Source organism: Salmo trutta, chromosome 23 (assembly GCF_901001165.1).
Source record: "Salmo trutta chromosome 23, fSalTru1.1, whole genome shotgun sequence".
Taxonomy (NCBI): Eukaryota; Metazoa; Chordata; class Actinopteri; order Salmoniformes; family Salmonidae; genus Salmo; species Salmo trutta.
The window spans coordinates 35,958,306-35,977,091 of record NC_042979.1 but is presented as its reverse complement, the minus strand read 5'-3'; the positions used below and the strand labels follow the sequence as shown (position 1 = coordinate 35,977,091).

General features: G+C 40.5%; 1 protein-coding gene across 3 annotated transcripts; it reads right to left on the bottom strand.

Moving 5' to 3' along the window:
- Positions 1 to 490: 490 nt before the first annotated feature.
- On the bottom strand, positions 491 to 15,506 carry dolpp1 (dolichyldiphosphatase 1). 3 transcript variants are annotated; one of them, XM_029710064.1, is made up of 9 exons: positions 15,408 to 15,506; positions 6,013 to 6,113; positions 4,039 to 4,123; positions 1,815 to 1,914; positions 1,606 to 1,704; positions 1,270 to 1,398; positions 980 to 1,069; positions 798 to 860; positions 491 to 658 (listed from the first exon to the last, which is right to left on the bottom strand). In XM_029710064.1, exons 1-8 carry the CDS (start codon positions 15,481 to 15,483, stop codon positions 824 to 826), a joined length of 717 nt encoding a protein of 238 aa, XP_029565924.1. In that variant the 5' UTR covers positions 15,484 to 15,506; the 3' UTR covers positions 491 to 658; positions 798 to 823. The 3 variants fall into 3 exon arrangements, with proteins under 3 accessions (XP_029565924.1, XP_029565923.1, XP_029565925.1); XM_029710063.1 differs by having other exon boundaries at positions 492 to 860; XM_029710065.1 differs by lacking the exons at positions 491 to 658; positions 798 to 860 and having other exon boundaries at positions 1,034 to 1,125.
- Between the last annotated feature and the right edge of the window lie 3,280 nt (positions 15,507 to 18,786).

Genomic DNA, 18,786 nt, shown 5'->3' with positions numbered 1-18,786 from the left:
CATGACCCTCCAGCATGACAATGCCACCAGCCATACTGCTCGTTCTGTGCGTGATTTCCTGCAAGACATGAATGTCAGTGTTCTGCCATGGCCAGTGAAGAGCCCGGATCTCAATCCCATTGAGCATGTCTGGGACCTGTTGGATCGGATCGAAGGGTGAGGGCTAGGACCGCTCCCCCCCAGAAATGTCCAGGAACTTGCAGGTGCCTTGGTGGAAGAGTGGGGTAACATCTCACAGCAAGAACTGCCAAATCTGGTGCAGTCCATGAGATGCACTGCAGTACTTAATGCAGCTGGTGGCCACACCAGATACTGACTGTTACTTTTGATTTTGACCCCCCTTTGTTCAGGGACACATTATTCCATTTCTGTTAGTCACATGTTTGTGGAACTTGTTCAGTTTATGTCTCAGTTGTTGAATCTTATGTTCATACAAATATTTACACATGTTAAGTTTGCTGAAAATAAACACAGTTGACAGTGAGTGTTTCTTTTTTTGCTGAGTTTATATTAATTTATCATTAAATAGTATACCTCTTGCACGGTCTTGCATGCATTGGGGGAGCATTTCAGCAAGCTATACAAGACGGAGAGGCATGTGGACGGACTTGCTAAGGCTGTGGAATCCGGGCCGAGTCCAGACACTCTTTTGGTCCACCTGTAAATGGATGGCCTTTTTACCATTGCAACCAGGTCAGTCCAGAAGATGATTGATTCTCCAGTGTGTTTTTTTATGAGTGAGTGTGTGTGTGTGTGTGTGTGTGTGTGTGTGTGTGTGTATATATATGTTCCTTTACTCAGTTTCTCCAAGGAACTGCTGAGATCACTGAAGCTTTGTTCCAAGCTTCCGTTGTCTGTTTCTGGAGGATAAGCAGACATACAAACCATTACTACACATGTAAACATGGTTAAAAACATCAACTCTATTTGGAGTCACACCGATTCCCACCTAATGTGGTTATTAAAATATGTCCCTTACCTCGCCTCTGACCTGGTCACCGTGTACTCAAACCAAAGGATGTTGGGGATCAGGCTCGTGTCCCGCACCAGAAAGAACTCTGATATCGGCCTGTCAGCGGTCAGGGATGGCGAGAGAGGTGGGACAAAATAAAAAATGGAGACACACTGAGAAAGGGAAAAGTACACAACAGATAATCAAGATGAACACATCAGTAGCTACAGTACACGCTGCCCAAATCCGTGCCAGGCTCTGATGGTTCACTTCTTGCTAAGCCTGTGTGCCCCCTGAGAGGTGTCCCTGTTCTTTACCATGCTGCTATCTTGGGGAATAGCGGTGTAAGCACCTCCTGTGTGAAGAAGAACCAGACTACTCCTATGGTGCTACCGGCCACTCCCCCATAGAAGACCTGACTCCAAGTGTGGTACAACAGGTATACCCTGTGAAAAAGGTACATTGAGCATTTTTTAAATAAAAATTCTGCAATTCCTGTATTTAGATAATTACGGTACAGTTAATAACAGCTAAATGGTTAAGAGTTGGGACCAAATTGACAAATGTGTCATGGTCTAAAAATACATTCAAATCTAGATAAATTAGACTTGTTTTTATTTTTTTACACTGGGTCTCCCCCTCCCCTCCCTCACCTGCTGTATGACACTGATAAGGCCACGCCCAACAAGGTGATGGACAGTATGTGTCTCCACAGCAGCTCCACACAACGAGCGTTGTTCGTTTGATGCATTCTAGACACGAGGCAAAGTGCGTCAGCCGACATCAAATGTCATGTATGGTTACAATGCATAATTATTATTTTGTTTAAATAAATGTAGTCTGGGAGAGAATGGTAACTGACCTTAAATAAAGGAAAAGAAAGAAGTAAACAACAAAAAACCAGATGAACTGGGAATGACTGGAGGGCATCCCATACTCTGTTGTCAGGGTTGTGTGAGCTCCTGGGAAAAGACACAGAAGAACAGGGTTTAACCACACACTATGACATTAATCACAAATATTCATGGTCATTTTTGTCCATCAAAAGCTGAAATTAGTCAAACTTGTGACGGTTGATGTCAGAGATGCTTACGTTAGAAATTCCTTCAACAAGCTGCCACCCATAGTATTGTTGTTTTGTGTATATATTGTATATTTTAACACTATCATATTAAGTGTTTTGCTAGTTTAGGATTTTACCATTTGATAATTATATGATTGATGTGATGATTATAAATAGGTGTACAATTCAGTCTATGACTGAAAGAAACTAATAAAACCTACTACGTTAAATCGACTGACAACTGAGAATGCTCCCCGTTCTCTCCACTGTGACCCATACAAAAGCGATTGGCTCATTTGTTTTGGACTAATACAAAATCTGTGTCTGGCTACATCCTGGAAGCATGAACTAAGTAATGCTGTGTACCATTTCTGCATTCTGTGTTGCCTACAGTATGAACTTATGTTACCATTGTTGGGTTCTGAGAATATGAAATATACTTACCGTAATTTCCGGACTATTAAGCGCATCTGAATATAAGCCGCACCCACTGAATTTTTTACAAATTATTATTTTGAACATAAATAAGCCGCACATGTCTATAAGCCGCAGGTGCCTACCGGTACATTGAAACAAATTAACTTTACACAGGCTTTAACGAAACACGGCTTGTAACAAAAAATAAAAAATTAGCAGTAAACAGTAGCCTACCAAGAAAGTCATTGGTCACTATCTTCCTCCTCCTGTGCACTGAAACCACTGAAGTCATCTCCTTCGGTGTCGGAGTTGAATCGCCTCAGAATTGCTTCATCTGATATTGGATCGTTTTCATTGTCGCTCTCGTCACTTTCATCCGGAGGCAAATCCCCCGCTGAGCCCTCTTCAACACGCAGCAGTCCAGCCTTTCGAAACCCGTTGATGATAGTGGATTTTTTGACAGTGCTCCACGCTGTCAGGACCCACTGGCAGACTTGACCATAAGTTGCTCTTCGCATGCGGCCCGTTTTAGTGAAGGATTTCTCCCCACTTGTCATCCAAGCCTCCCGCTGAACACGGAGCGCCACCTTAAATGCACGATTTACACTGATGTCGAGTGGCTGCAAATACTTTGTTGTACCCCCAGGAATCAGGGTGACAAAATGACTACCGTAATCAGAATGATGGGAAGTTTGAGAGCGCTCGATTTAATCTAAACAGTAAACAAAAAAGTTGTTTGACCTTAACCCGTTCGGCAATTTCATTGGTCAAATGAAAGCTTCATGCCGCCAAAAAACTGAGCACGTCACAGAATGTGTTTTTTTGGAGAAAAAAATTTGAAAGCGGGAAAAATCCATATATTAGCCACGTCATTGTTTAAGCCGCGACGTTCAAAGCCTGGGAAAAAAGTTGCGGCTTATAGTCCGGAAATTACGGTATTCATATTACTGAGAGAGTGCTGAGGTTTAGAGGGTCTACACCAGAAGTTAATGGTTATAGGAGGAAGCTATATAGTGTGTGCAACTAAGCTTGAAATGTGTTGAGTGCAGGGAAGCGATTACATGTGGCAGGCATTGATAAGGGGAGAGTCATGGATTAGTGATGAGGGGGGGGGGGGGGGTTGAGGTCAGGTCAGGTCACCTTAAGGGAGAAAAAAGTTTATGGCCCGTATCACTAGTGTCCTGCCTAGCAGTAAAGAACGATGTTTGTACAGATGGGTAGGAGGAGACTCAGCTTATGAGGAACGGTTAAATATCAGTGTGTGTGTGAAAATGTTTGTCTAATGCAGCTGCACTGACCCTCTAGGAAGAATAAACTTGTTTAAGCTTTCATAGTGTCCGTTGAGTGTTTTACTCTGAGAATTAACACCATACACCTACTGTATATTTGATGTACAGACAGACACTGTATTGGCATTATTTGTATGTGTACAGTGCATTCGGAAAGTTCAGACCCCTCGACTTTTCCCACATTTTGTAACGTTACAGCCTTATTCTAAAATGTTTGAATAAGGCTGTAAAGTAACAAATGTGGAAAAAGTCAAGGGGTCTGAATACTTTCCGAATGTGCTGGGTCACTACAGTAAGTGAATTGTCGCTTTCCCCACCTTCACATGGGCGGGGCTCCCGTAGAATATGCTTCAGCAGCCAATTCACACCTTCGTTCAGTACGAGCCCACCGAAGGAGGAGATCTAGGGATGAGGAATGGGAAAAGGATTGTGTGTGATCATGTGCCTTAGTCCACCATGTGTACGAATGCAGCTTTTAGATATTTTTTTACATAAATGTAACTTGCAACATTAGCCTAATCTTTACTAATGATGGGCAATACACCAATAATAATCTAATTTTTATGACGTTGCACAAGCATTTCTTTATGTACAGCGCCTTGCAAAAGTATTCAGGCCCCTTGCCGTTTTTCCTATTTTGTTGCATTACAACCTGTAATTTAAATGGATTTTTACTTGGATTTCATGTAATTGACATACACAAAATAGCCCAAATTGGTGAAGTGAAATGAGAAAAAGAAATTGTAAAAAATAAAAAAATAAATGGTACATGCATATGTATTCACCCCTTTGTTATTAAGCCTCTAAATAAGATCTGGTGCAACCAATTACCTTCAGAAGTCACAAAATTAGTTAAAGTCCACCTGTGTGCAATCTAAGTGTCACATGATCTGTCAGATGATCTCAGTATATATACACACACACAACTGTTCTGAAAGGCCCCAGAGTCTGCAACACCACTAAGCAAGGGACACCACCTAGCAAGCGGCACTTCGAAGACCAAGGAACTCTCCAAACAGGTCAGGGACAAAGTTGTGGAGAAAGTACAAATCAAGGTTGGGTTATAAAAAATATCAGAAACTTTGAACATCCCACAGAGCACCATGAAATCCATTATTAAAAAATGGAAAGAATATGGCACCACAACAAACCTGCCAAGATAGGGCCGCTCACCAAAACTCAAAGACCAGGCAAGGAGGGCATTAATCAGAGAGGCAACAAAGAGACCAAAGGTAACCCAGAAGGATCTGCAAAGCGCCACAGCGGAGATCGGAGGATCTTCTCCATAGGACCACTTTAAGCCGTACAACCCACAGGGCTGGGCTTTACGGAAGAGTGGCCAGAAAAAAAAATAAGAAAACACATTTGGTGTTGGCCAAAAGGCATGTGGGGGACTCCCCAAACATATGGAAGAATGTACTCTGGTCAGATGACTAAAATGTAGCTTTTTGGCCATCAAGGAAAACGCTATGTCTGGCGCAAACCCAACACCTCTCATCACCCCGAGAACACCATGGTGGCAGCATCATGCTGTGGGGATGTTTTTCCATCGGCAGGGACTGGGAAACTGGTCAGAATTGAACAAATGATGGATGGCGCTAAATACAGGGAAATTATTGAAGGAAACCTGTTTCAGTCTTCCAGAGATTTGAGACTGGGACGGAGGTTCACCTTCCAGCAGGACAATGACCCTAAGCATACTGCTAAAGCAACACTCGAGTGGTTTAAGGGGAAACATTTAAATGTCTTGGAATGGCCTAGTCAAAGCCCAGACCTCAATCCAATTGAGAATCTGTGGTTTGACTTACAAGATTGCTGTACACCAGCAGAACCCATCCAATTTGAAGGGGCTGGAGCAGTATTACCTTGAAGAATGGACAAAAATCCAAGCTTAGAGAAACATACCCCAAGAGACTTGCAGCTGTAATTGCTGCAAAAGGTGGCTCTACAAAGTATTGACTTTGAGGGGGTTGATTAGTTATGCACGCTCAAGTTCAGTTTTTTTTGTTGTCTTTCTTGTTTGTTTCACAATAAAACATATTTTGCATCTTCAAAGCGGTAGGCATGTTGTGTAAATCAAATGATACAAACCCCCCAAAAATCTATTTTAATTCCAGGTTGTAAGGCAACAAAATAGGAAAAATGCCAAGGGGGATGAATACTTTTGCAAGCCACTGTATGGCTTAGCGTGTGTCATGTGTCATTGTGACACATTTCCTGTCCTCATTTAGTGATCCAGCAGGGAGTTGGGTAACCCCGTATGGGGCAAGGATCTGGGTTACATTACTTACCGTGTGCAGTTCACGCTTGAACACTATGAGGGTGACAAAGCCTACAAGGATCGCTATGGGCAGCAGGCTGGTGTAGGCCAACACTTGTCCAGTTAGATCACCTTTGAGAACAACCAACAAGAAATTCTTAAACACAATCCCCTTGCAGGAAAATGTGAACATTCAGGGGAACTTACATACATGAAGCGCACATTTCGGCATTTGCTGTATGGTTGATGAGAAAGTCCATATTGCAAATGTACGGTCCCTTACTAGACGTCCGCGAACGATTGTAAAATTCGCGGACGGAACCAGGCCGTGCACCGGATCTTCCGGGAAGTCATCGAACGAAGTCTCTCGGATGTTCGGTTTCCGTTTAATAAAATGTTCACATTTTGGCAATTTTTCACGTCCCGGAAAATACCAGCAGAAGGCGAATGGATTATATTGCAAATGTACAAAACATCACGATTCACGACGTGGCCTTTTCTCCTAAACGGAAAAGACTTTGAAGACGAAACTTGGCGAGCATAGGTTTGGCATAATGGGCAGTTGGCCCCGAACAAGATGGAGTCGAGGCCTCAACGCTTTTTGAGTTAAGGCCACTTTTATGGGATTAAAGGTCAAAAATGAAAATAGAGCGCTAATTTGACCGCTTCACGTCAAAGTACGAGCCCACGGTGTCAGGAAAAAAAAGAACCAGACATTTATCTATCGTCATTTAAGAGAAATCGTACAATGTACAATTGGTAATGTTCAAAAAAATGAGTTTTTCCCCCCCAAAAAGTTACAGATCCAGTTGCAGCGTGTTCAGATGAATCTGTTAAGGCAGGCTTCCGAGCTCTGCGAGATTTCTGTGATTTTCTGAAATAACAAACTCATTCAACCCTCTGTAAATAAGTCAGTTCTTAACCTGTTAGAGTTAGGGGGCAGTATTTACACGGCCAGATAAAAAAAACGTACCCGATTTAATCTGGTTATTACTACTGCCCAGAAACTAGAATATGCATATAATTATTGGCTTTGGATAGAAAACACCCTAAAGTCTCTAAAACTGTTTGAATGGTGTCTGTGAGTACAACAGAACTCATATGGCAGGCAAAAACCTGAGAAGATTCCAAACAGGAAGTACCCTCTGACCATTCCTTGGGCTTCTTGGCTCTGTTTATTGAACATTTAGGATGTTTGCTGTAACGTGACACTTCCTACGGCTCCCATAGGCTCTCAGAACCCGGGAAAAAGCTGAATGATGTAATTCCAGCCGCTGGCTGAAAAACTTTAGCGCGTTTGGATGGTGGTCGATCAGAGGCTCGTGCACGAGGGGATCCCATGTTTTTACTTTCTCTCTCTTTGAACGTAAACACGCTTTCCCGGTCGGAATATTATCGCTTTTTTACGAGAAAAATTGCATAAAAATTGATTTTAAACAGCGGTTGACATGCTTCGAAGTACGGTAATGGAATATTTAGATTTTTTTTGTCACGAAACGCGTCGGGCGCGTAACCCTTATTTACCCTTTCGGATAGTGTCTTGAACGCACGAACAAAACGCCGCTATTTGGATATAACTATGGATTATTTGGGACCAAACCAACATTTGTTATTGAAGTAGAAGTCCTGGGAGTGCATTCTGACGAAGAACAGCAAAGGTAATAACATTTTTCTTATAGTAAATCTGACTTTGGTGAGTGCTAAACTTGCTGGGTGTCTAAATAGCTAGCCCTGTGATGCCGGGCTATCTACTTAGAATATTGCAAAATGTGCTTTCACCGAAAAGCTATTTTAAAATCGGACATAGCGAGTGCATATAGGAGTTCTGTATCTATAATTCTTAAAATAATTGTTATCTTTTTGTGAACGTTTATCGTGAGTAATTTAGTAAATTCACCGGAAGTGTTCGGTGGGAATGCTAGTCACATGCTAGTCACTTGCTAATGTAAAAAGCTGGTTTTTGATATAAATATGAACTTGATTGAACAAAACATGCATGTGTTGTATAACATAATGTCCTAAGATTGTCATCTGATGAAGATCATCAAAGGTTAGTGCTGCATTTAGCTGTGGTTTGGGTTTATGTGACATTATATGCTAGCTTGAAAAATGGGTGTCTGATTATTTCTGGCTGGGTACTCTGCTGACATAATCTAATGTTTTGCTTTCGTTGTAAAGCCTTTTTGAAATCAGACAGTGTGGTTAGATTAACGAGAGTCTTGTCTTTAAAATGGTGTAAAATAGTCATATGTTTGAGAAATTGAAGTAATAGCATTTCTAAGGTATTTGAATAACGCGCCACGGGATTCCACTGGCTGTTGAGTAGGTGTCCCACCTAGCCCAGAGAGGTTAACGTAAAGACTTAAAACTCAATATTCTAAAAGAGCCTAACCCAAGGAGGATGTGTTCACTTTTAGCTTCCTGTGTCAACCAGAAGTGCCTTAAAATGGTGTTATAGGGGCTGTTTCGAAGGGTTAAAAAGATCAGATCTTTTTACAACTTCATATGTGTGACTAGGCAACCCTCATGAACTGTAAATCAGTCATTTATCCCATCAGATGTCAAAGAAAAGCTCTCTCTCACACACACACAGCAAGGATGGAGTGACACAGTGCGGTGCTTAAAGACACACAGAGCCTGCAATGGCATTACCATTATCTCTAGGCTGTGCCGAGTTCAACGAGATGCCCCGCTTGACCGTAGCTCGCTCGGTCTGAGCGCAGCAACCTTGAATAAAAGTAGGCCCAAAATGAAGCCTGGCCCTAAATTTCAAGTGCTTTTGGGTGACAGCGAGAGAACCGTTAGGGTTAGAAGCACAATTTGACCTCAGGAACGTTCCTGAGGTCCTCCCGATCTCTGCAAGCCTAACCTTGACCATGTGGCATTAATCCTTAACAGTGAAAAGAAGGTGTTTACATCAAACAGTTTGCAATGACTTCTCTCCCCATAAGAATACATTGCCTATTCCCCTTAATTCAACGTGAAGCCTATGTGGGTTATGAATGCCTTATGAACTTGTCTTCGATGACAATCCATCAGGCTACTGTGAGGTCTACCTGTGTCGATTCTAAGCTTCCTGGAGCAACAGGAAGTTGTTAAAATCACCCTAAAGGTGTTTTGATATAACCAACCTACAGATTGTGAAAATCACTCAATTCAACCCTGTATAAATCAGTCAATTCTTAACGTAAAGACTGAAAACTCAGGATTCTGTAAAAACCTACCCCAATGACAACATGTGTCGATTCTAAGCTTCCTGTGGCAACCGGAAGTGCCTTAAAATGGTGTCATAGGGGCTGTTTTGAAGAGTTAAAAAGATCAGATCTTTCTACAACTTCATATGTGTGACTAGGCAACCCTCAGGAACTGTAAATCAGTCATTTATCCCATCAGATTTCCAAGAAAAACTCACACACACACACAGCTAGGACGGAGTGACACAGTGTGGGGCTTAGAGACACACAGAGCCCGCAATAGTTACCTTTGTTCGAACTATCAAAGAACCGTCAGACCTAGAGCTCTGAAACTTTAGAAACATGTTCTAGAGCTCAAGTCGATAGTGCACGGTGAGTTATGTGGCTCTAGAAGGTTCTCAGACCGAGAAACATCCTCGTATATTTGCAATATGTTTAATTCATTTTGACCATCACGAAAATGACGACATTTAGAAATGTCCCAGAGTCACAAGGCTAGGTGAATTGAAACCGCCTCGGCCCGTAGAGACAGACCCCAACGTTTCTGTCCGATAGCTCATTCAAGGACCCCGTAGCAACGCCCTGAAAAAGTGGATTTTCAGCACCAATTAAGGTCGCTGCTCGGGCTCCAAATGACCAATCGAGCCGAAACTTGGGATTCGGGGTCGCCTCAGCTAGGCCTACACAAAGTCAGAGCTGGACCCGCAGCTAGAACGTAACTACATGTTTAACATTTTTATTATGGTTTAATCTGAAGGTGCTGTGAATTATGGGCCTGCTCTGATATATGTGATAGTTGGCTTCTTGTTGGCTTCTAATTGACTGATGGAGTCCCACTTCTCTCATGTCACCATCAAGCAATGGAGAGGAACCACTAGCACTGCCCGGTCATCTCGAGTTCATCGGGCCAGTCAATTTTGCATTTCTGCAGTATTTTTGAGCATGTCAAATTTGTGATGGTAAATGCCCATTGAAAAATATTGCAACAAATTGCAACATATTGTACATTTGCAATATGCTTCAATAGTGAAAAAACATCACCAAATGGACATGATGAAAACACCACAACGAGCAATGGAGAGGAACCACAGTCACTGCCCGGCCATCCCGAGTTCATCGGGCCAGTCAATTTAGCATTTCTGCAGTATTTTTGAGCATGTCAAATTCGTGATAGTAATGGTCATTTTGGACGTTTTTCATAAAATCGTTAAAAAACAAGAGTCCCACTTCTCTCTCATCATACATGACAAATAGACCATCTAGGTTGATTCATGGCTTAACATAGGACTATATATCATTTGGGCAGTATAAATGCCATTTGGACATGGTTCACTAACTATTGGGTTTGGAAACCGACTTCCTATGATCGTACATGGCAGATGGACAAACATCCTGATTTGGCACATTCAATACTTTCATACATGTATAATTGACCAAAAAAGAATTGGACATTTCATTTGGACATTTCTTATGGCATTTGGCAAAAAAGAAAAAATGATGTCACTTTTGACTTCCTATGAAATCATATTTCAAATGGACAAAACATATGCCTTATGTACAAGCAAAAAAAGAAAAAAATTTATGTAAATAAAATATGTCAAAAGTATGTTCATACAGTTCTTATACATGTGTAATTGACAACAACAACAAAAAAAAAAATCGAAAGAATTTCGAAAAATGGTCCAGAAAGCACTTTAAGGGGGTGATAAGTTTAAAAAAAAAAAACATTTTCAAAATTTGACTCTTGGGTCTTGACTTGTGTTACACTTGCAATAAGAACATTCACGGTGGAGCGCGCTCGCCATCTATTGGATATTTGCTGTGATTTGGCACATTCAATACGTTCATACATGTATAATTGACAAATTTAGACATTTCTAATGGCATTTGGCAAAAAAAGAAAAAAAGTCACTTCTGACTTCGACTTCCTATGAAATCATATTGCAAATGGACAAAACATGTGCCTTATGTACAAGTAAAAACAAACAAAAAAATGATGTCAATAAAATACGTCAAAAGTATGTTCATACAGTTCTTATACATGTGTAATTGACCATTTTTTTTTTAAGAATTTCAAAAAACGGTCCAGAAAGCTCTTTTTTAAGGGGGTGATAAGTTTTCTGAAAAAAATTCACTTCTTCAGAATTTGACACTTGGGACTTGACTTGTGTTACATTTGCAATATGAAAAGGTTACGGTGGAGCGCACTCGCCATCTATAGGATTTTTGGGGTGTGACACTTGGCACTTGCCATATGGCATTTGCAATATGATTTGGATGAATGTGGACCAAATTGGGTGGTATTGTACATCGTGTGTATGATTCGTACGGTGCCAATATGTTCCCATTCATTTTTGTCCATTTCATGGGGGTCTTCCCTTACATACATCCTTACATCAGGGCAGTGCCTTCTGGAAAGTATTCAGATTTTTTTACTTTTTCTGAATTTTGTTACGTTACAGCCTTAATCTACACACAATACCCCAGACATTTTTGCTAATTTTAAAAAATAACACTTAAATATCACATTTACAGAAGTATTCAGACCCTTTACTCAGTACTTTGTTGAAGCACCATTAGCAGCAATTACAGCCTTGACTCTTCTTGGATATGATGCTACAAACTTGGCACATAGGAGCAAGCGTAGCGGGTACTATTTAATGAAGCTGCCAGTTGAGGTCTTGTGAGGCGTCTGTTTCTCAAACAAGACAATGTATTTGTCTCTTTCTATTCTTTGTTAGAGCCAGTTTGCGCTGTTCTGTGAAGGGAGTAGTACACAGCGTTGTACGAGATCTTCAGTTTCTTGGCAATTTCTCGCATGGAATAGCCTTCATTTCTCAGAACAAGAATAGACTGATGAGTTTCAGAAGAAAGTTAATTGTTTCTGGCCATTTTGAGCCTGTAATTGAACCCACAAATGCTGATGCTCCAGATACTCAATTAGTCTAAAGAAAGACAGTTTTATTGTTCTTTAAATCAGGACAAGTTTTCAGCTGTGCTAACATAATTGCAAAAGGGTTTTCTAATGATCAATTAGCCTTTTAAAATGATCAACTTGGATTAGCTAACACAACGTGCTATTGGAACACAGGAAAAAATACAAAATAAAGCCGTTTCCAGCTACAATAGTTATTTACAACATTAACAATGTCTACACTGTATTTCTGATCAATTCAATGTTATTTTAAAATAGACAAAAACAATTAGCTTTTCTTTCAAAAACAATTACATTTCTAAGTGGCCCCAAACTTTTGAAGGTAGTGTATATGGATGAATTATGAAGCCACGTACATTTAACAGTTAGGCTATTGATTATAGACCTAATTAAGTTGGGGTTTGCTTTCTCAATTTTCTTAGACAATTAGGGTAAGCCCTATTTGCACGGGACTAGTATTACTAGAGAACGTTGGTTATGTAATTATTACCCCAGAATGTCTTATTCCAGAGGATGATTCGGACTGGATTAGTTATTTCCAAACTGCCCCCTGTAGTTGTTATTATTATTATTATTTCAAATAAATTGACCATTATGACCGATGCCTGGAGTTTTTTTTCCCATAGGCGTGAATAAGTCCAGGCGATAACAGGGCTACACTGATAACTGGAGCTTGGTTCCCACATTTCTAAACCATCTTTGGTATAGTGTCACCATAATATTTGAATTGAGCAAGTATGATCATAATCATTAGGATCTTTTAGCGATCCGTAGTAGACATCCTAAACGCCCCCCAGCCTTCAGATGTGAGCTAAACAGTGCACTTGATGTGTTTTAAGGCTATATGCGAAAGTGAATGTATAATTTCTAAACGTTTAGGCCATTTGTACGCTGCTTGGCAATCTATTAACAGCAAGGCTTATATTAAACAGGCACAATATTTTTTACTTATGCATTTCTCAATATTCAATTCATACGAACAAAACATTTTAACAAAATAATTCACTGTGAAAGTTGATACATGTAGGCCCTTCATATTGGCTATGCGCAGCACTTCATTAAATGTATCGAATCAGTTATTGTTTTCTTGCTCAAACCCTGATTAACACCTGTCAAACTCAGACATTTCTCTCAAAACACATGGATGTCGATTCGCACGGGACTAGAGTTATCAGAGGACCTTGGAGTTCGCCAAAAAGCAGTAGGTTATTCTGGCTGGAATTGTTACTCTGCACAAATTACTGACATGGCAGATTCGGACGGGACTCAAATTACAGATGTGTTTTGTGCCTGTGCACATAATTACATTCATCACCCGACCACCCCCAGTAAAATTAATCCCTTCCGAATAGGGTTTAAGGCAATGGCTGTTTCATTGTCTCTGCTGTTCTCAATATGCAGGTTAATTTTGCTATTATGCACATAGCAAAATAGTGAAAGTCGCCAATTCTACTGCGCACCCTAGATTGTTTCAGTACAGTGGACAGCGACCATATCCAACGCGGGAGAAAACGCATTTGTTATAAAATAATATTTGATTTATTAGTGTTGCACCATTATCTTTACATAATATAACCATATACAATCAGTATCACGTGTCTTCGAGTGATTGACTGTGCAATTCGCAATGGATTAGTCTACTGAGACACGCGCGAATCAGACAGGTAGGTGTTTTGTGCATCATGGAAAAAAATGAAATGCGACTACTCAACTAACCAATAGCCTTTCGACCAAACAATCGGCGAGTCGACTAAATGGGGTCAGCCCTTGCTCGCATACTTCAAAACATTTGCTTGAAAAACGAGAAGTGGCAATAGTACTGTTAGTCCATTTTCAAACGCCAAAGCAGGTATACACTTTCTCAAAAGTCTGAATTAATCTGAGATAGACTTGAGTTATCATTAATTTTTACATTTTAGCCAAGGAGATCTTAGTCGCGCAAATCTACATTTAACTAAGATGTTTGGTGCAGTATTTCTCAAGTAAAACAACTGTACATGAAAACAATTGGTCTCTCGTTGAATGACAACATACACTTAATTGAAAAATCTGTACTGTTGACCAATCACCAACGAAGGGGTGTAGACTTCGGCTTGCATCGAGAAATGTTTGTGTGCATTAACAACTGAAAAAACCCTTGCCGAAGACCAAAACATCATTATATGCACAAACTGTTTCGACTGGGAATCATGTGGGATGCCTTTAAAGCTGCAATATGTAGATTTTTGGGCAACCTGACCAAATTCACATAGAAATGTTTTATGTCATTCTCGTTGAAAGCAAGTCTAAGATGCTGTAGATATGTTCTATGTGAGCCATTTCTATGCTTCCTGTTTTATACACCAACTTCAAAGAGCTGAAAATAAAATATTTTCGGAAATGGTAAATATATTTCTCAGCGGTTTAGATGGAACAATGATTCAATGTATTTGCTGGTTTTGTCAAACGGAAATTAGGCAAACTAACATTTTTGCAACCAGGAAATGGTGAAGCGATTTCTGCGTAGCACATTTTTACGGTTGGTGGAAAATTCTGTGCTACACTAAACAGTACCAAACCTGTAACTCCCCAGTAATGGATACCAAAAATACATGGTAAACTCAGTCTCAGGTGTTACAATCTGTAGTTAGCATCAAGCAGAAGTTAGTATCAATGTGATAACTGATTAGTTAATATTCAAACACCATAAAGGTAGTTAGCTAAATTGTATGATGAGATACCCACGTTCCATTAACTGGGTAGTTGGCAAGTTATCTAAACCAGCTAACGTTAAGATGTTCGTACATTGTATTACACATTATCAATTTGCGTGATAAATGTAACACGATCCACAAATGTTTTGTCAATGTTTGAGGCTTGGAAGGCATAACGTCAGCTGGCCAACTACACTCAGTGTATTTCAGGTAACTAGCTAGCTACCTCACGGTCTCACAATCAAAACGAGTTGGCTATACTGGGCCAGTAGTCAAGTAGCAAACAAAGATATATTCTAACGAATACATTTCTTTATGGGCATGGGTTGTATATGACCATTTTTAAAAGCAACACTTCAATGTAGCAATGAAAGCTCGAGCTAGTTAGCTTGGCATTGTGGTCAACTGCGCATGCGGAACTGCCACAATTTGGCAGTTCATGTTCGGAGCTGTGTATACGCGTTTTCCAGGTCTCACTATTTGGCAGTTCCCGTTGGTCGTGCCCAGTCAGTTGCAAATCATCCCAAGATCTCTTGTAGATTACCAAAGCGTCAAGCATCTATCAGACGAATGTAAGCGAATAATAACGCTTAAATACACTTACCAGCAGGGAACTCTATGTGGGTTAGCGATATCGACCGCCAACGAAGTGGTACCGAACACTGTTCTTCCGACGCCATTTTTCCCGGACACCGGTGACGAATCAGAATGTAATACGTAAATCCGTCCAACCAATAGGAAACACGGTCCCTTCCATGAAAATCATCCATTCACAAGAGTAGATCCCCATGAAAAAAATGTATGGCTAATCAGAATGAGTTTTTCCCCAGAAAATAATTTTATTACAGACATAAATACTCCTAGGTTTCATCAGCTGTCCAGGTGGCTGGTCTCAGATGATCCAGCAGGTGAAGAAGCCAGATGTGGAGGTCCTGGGCTGGCGTGCTTTAGACTTGGTCTGCGGTTGAGGCCGGTTGGACATACTGCCAAATTATCTAAAACGACATTGGAGGCAGTTTATGGTAGAGAAATTAACATGCAATCAGCATGCCAATTGCAGGCTCCCTCAACTTGACATCTGCACATTTTAGAGTGGCCTTTTATTGTCCCCAACCCAATGTGCACCTGTGTTATGATCATGCTGTTTGTCAGGTGGCTTGTCAGGTGGATGGATTATCTTGGCAAAGGACAAATACTTGCCAACAAGCATGTAAACAAATTTGTGCACAACATTTGAGAGAGACACCTGTTGTGCACATGTAAAATGTCTGTGATTTTATTTCAGCTCATGAAACATGGAACCAGTACTTTACACGTTGCATTTATATTTTTGTTCAGTATATTTATCTACTGTCCACATCACCAACAAGCTAGAATGGTCCAAACACACCAAGACAGTCGTGAAGAGGGCATGACGAAGCCTATTCCTCCTCAGGAAACTAAAAAGATTTGGCATGGGTCCTCAGATCCTCAAAAGGTTCTACAGCTGCAACATCGAGAGCATCCTGACTGGTTGCATCACTGCCTGGTACGGCAATTGCTCGGCCTCCGACCGCAAGGCACTACAGTGGGTAGTGTGTACGGCCCAGTACATCACTAGGGCTAAACTGCCTGCCATCTAGGACCTCTACACCAGGCCGTGTCAGAGGAAGGCCCTAAAAATTGTCAAAGACCCCTGCCATAGACTGCTCTCTCTACTACCGCATGGCAAGTGGTACTGGAGTGCCAAGTCTAGGACAAAAAGGCTTCTCAACAGTTTTTACCCCCAAGCCATAAGACTCCTGAACAGGTAATCAAATGGCTACCCGGACTATTTGCATTGTGTGCCCCCCCCCCCTATACCTCTTTTACGCTGCTGCTACTCTCCGTTTATGATATAGTCACTTTACCCATATCTACATACTACCTCAATCAGCCCGACTAACCAGTGCCTCTATATAGCCTCGCTACTGTTATTTTTCTGTTTTTATTTCTTTACTTACCTATTGTTCATCTAGTACCTTTTTTGCACTGTTGGTTAGAGTCTGTAAGTAAGCATTTCACTAAGGTCTACACCTGTTGCATTCGGCGCACGTGACAAACTTTGATTTGATATCCTTAAATATACTTAATGTCTGACCCCATACTTTAATGTACAGTACAAAAGGCTATCGCAAAGAAATGTGGAAGTAGAATTGCCATTCACACTTGACCATTGACTTGAAAGCTTGACTAATGTCTTGAGGGATCTCTTAGGTGATGCAATGCCAAAAACCAAAGACAGTCACAATTTTCATTTGATAGGGAAAAGCCTAATTGATAGATATTTTAATAAGAAAAAACAAAAAAAAATATGCAGATTCTAAAACGTTCAGTTTGTGCTGGCATTGTAATTTCACAACAATAAAAAGACACAAAAGGCATGAATAGGACACTTGTAGTGTACAACAAGTAATTTCATACTTAAACGTCTTACTCAGTTTTCTCCTCTTTGGCCATTTTGAAATCATAAACCTACTAATGTCTCATAATGCAGACTTTTAAGAGATTGAATAAGCAAAGAGTTAACTGGCCTGTCTCATCAGCCTACATAAGAGTTCCTACAGCTGAATTGAAGTTTAAGTATAATCCATACAGTACAGAGTAAACAGTATTAAGCAGTTCATCGTTCTCTAAATCTGCGTTGACATTTTCCTAATTTTGATACCACAAGTACTGGTAATTAATATTATGAATTGATAATTAAAAGGAAGTCACAGGGCATCTAATGCAATCCAACACTATGCTGACTGATGGGACACATTAACAAGACGCAAACAGCAGTACAGTTATAACAAGAGTCCACATGCAAAGGCTGCTGAGGATAGTGTGATTCTCTGATAGTACATATAGATCTATTGTTGGTTCAACCTAGAAGGAAAAATAAACTAATCTCACAACCCAAAGGCCACCATTTGGGTATCTGACCAGTAACGCATAACTATTACATTAATCTCGCATTGGGATGTGATACGTATTGATCGATTCATATACATTTCATAGTAATTGGAGCCTAGGAGATCCCAAAATAGGCAGGACAGTTTTCATTTGTCATTCAATTGATTCGAGTAACGCAATAGAAATATCTGATTCAAATGTAGGTCTGAGAGACAATTTGCACAAATTAAACCAACAAATCACATGTACAAAAACCAAGAATTCAATCTAATACATTGTCTGGCACAATGTCTGCCAATCTTACAATGGGTATTCAATAATGCCATTTCTCGGGAAAAAGCCTCAACCTTGTTATCATTTATGCATGTTAAATATATCCAATAACACAAGTACTTTTCATTGCGCAATAACATTTTAAAACTAGGCCTACCAATGACCTGCGCCTCAACCGCGCTATCCAACTATTGATTATAAAAATAAAAAGTGTTAAGAGCGTGTTAAATGTATTTTTTCCAATAAAGTGCAAAGGAAGGATCTTTCATGTGCCAAAAAAAAGAAAGCTTAAACCCTACTGGTTACTAGAAAAGCTCCATAAACAGTAATAGGTATTTTTAAGTTAGGCTTCAAGTTTGATATAACAGAAAGGATTTTTATTTAACCCTTCTTTTACCAGGTAAGTTGACTGAGACCACATCCTCATTTAGAGCAATGATCTGGGGAAGAAGAGGGGGGATGAATGAGCCAATTGGAAGCCTAGAATCCAAAGTGATATGCTCCGTTTCACTTCACCAATATACACTACATGCTCGAACATCTCATTCCAACCGAGGACAGACAATTTTTTTATTTTTTTTTTACACACTTTAGCACTCGCCGGACCCATTCTGTGAGCTTGTGTGGCCTACTACTTCTCGGCTGAGCAGTTGTTGCGCCTAGACATTTCCACTCCACAATAACAGCACTTGCAGTAGACCAGGGCAGCTCGAGCAGGGCAGAAATCTGACGAACTGACTTGTTGAAAAGGTGGCATCCTAGGACAGTGCCACATTGAAAGTCACGGAGCTCTT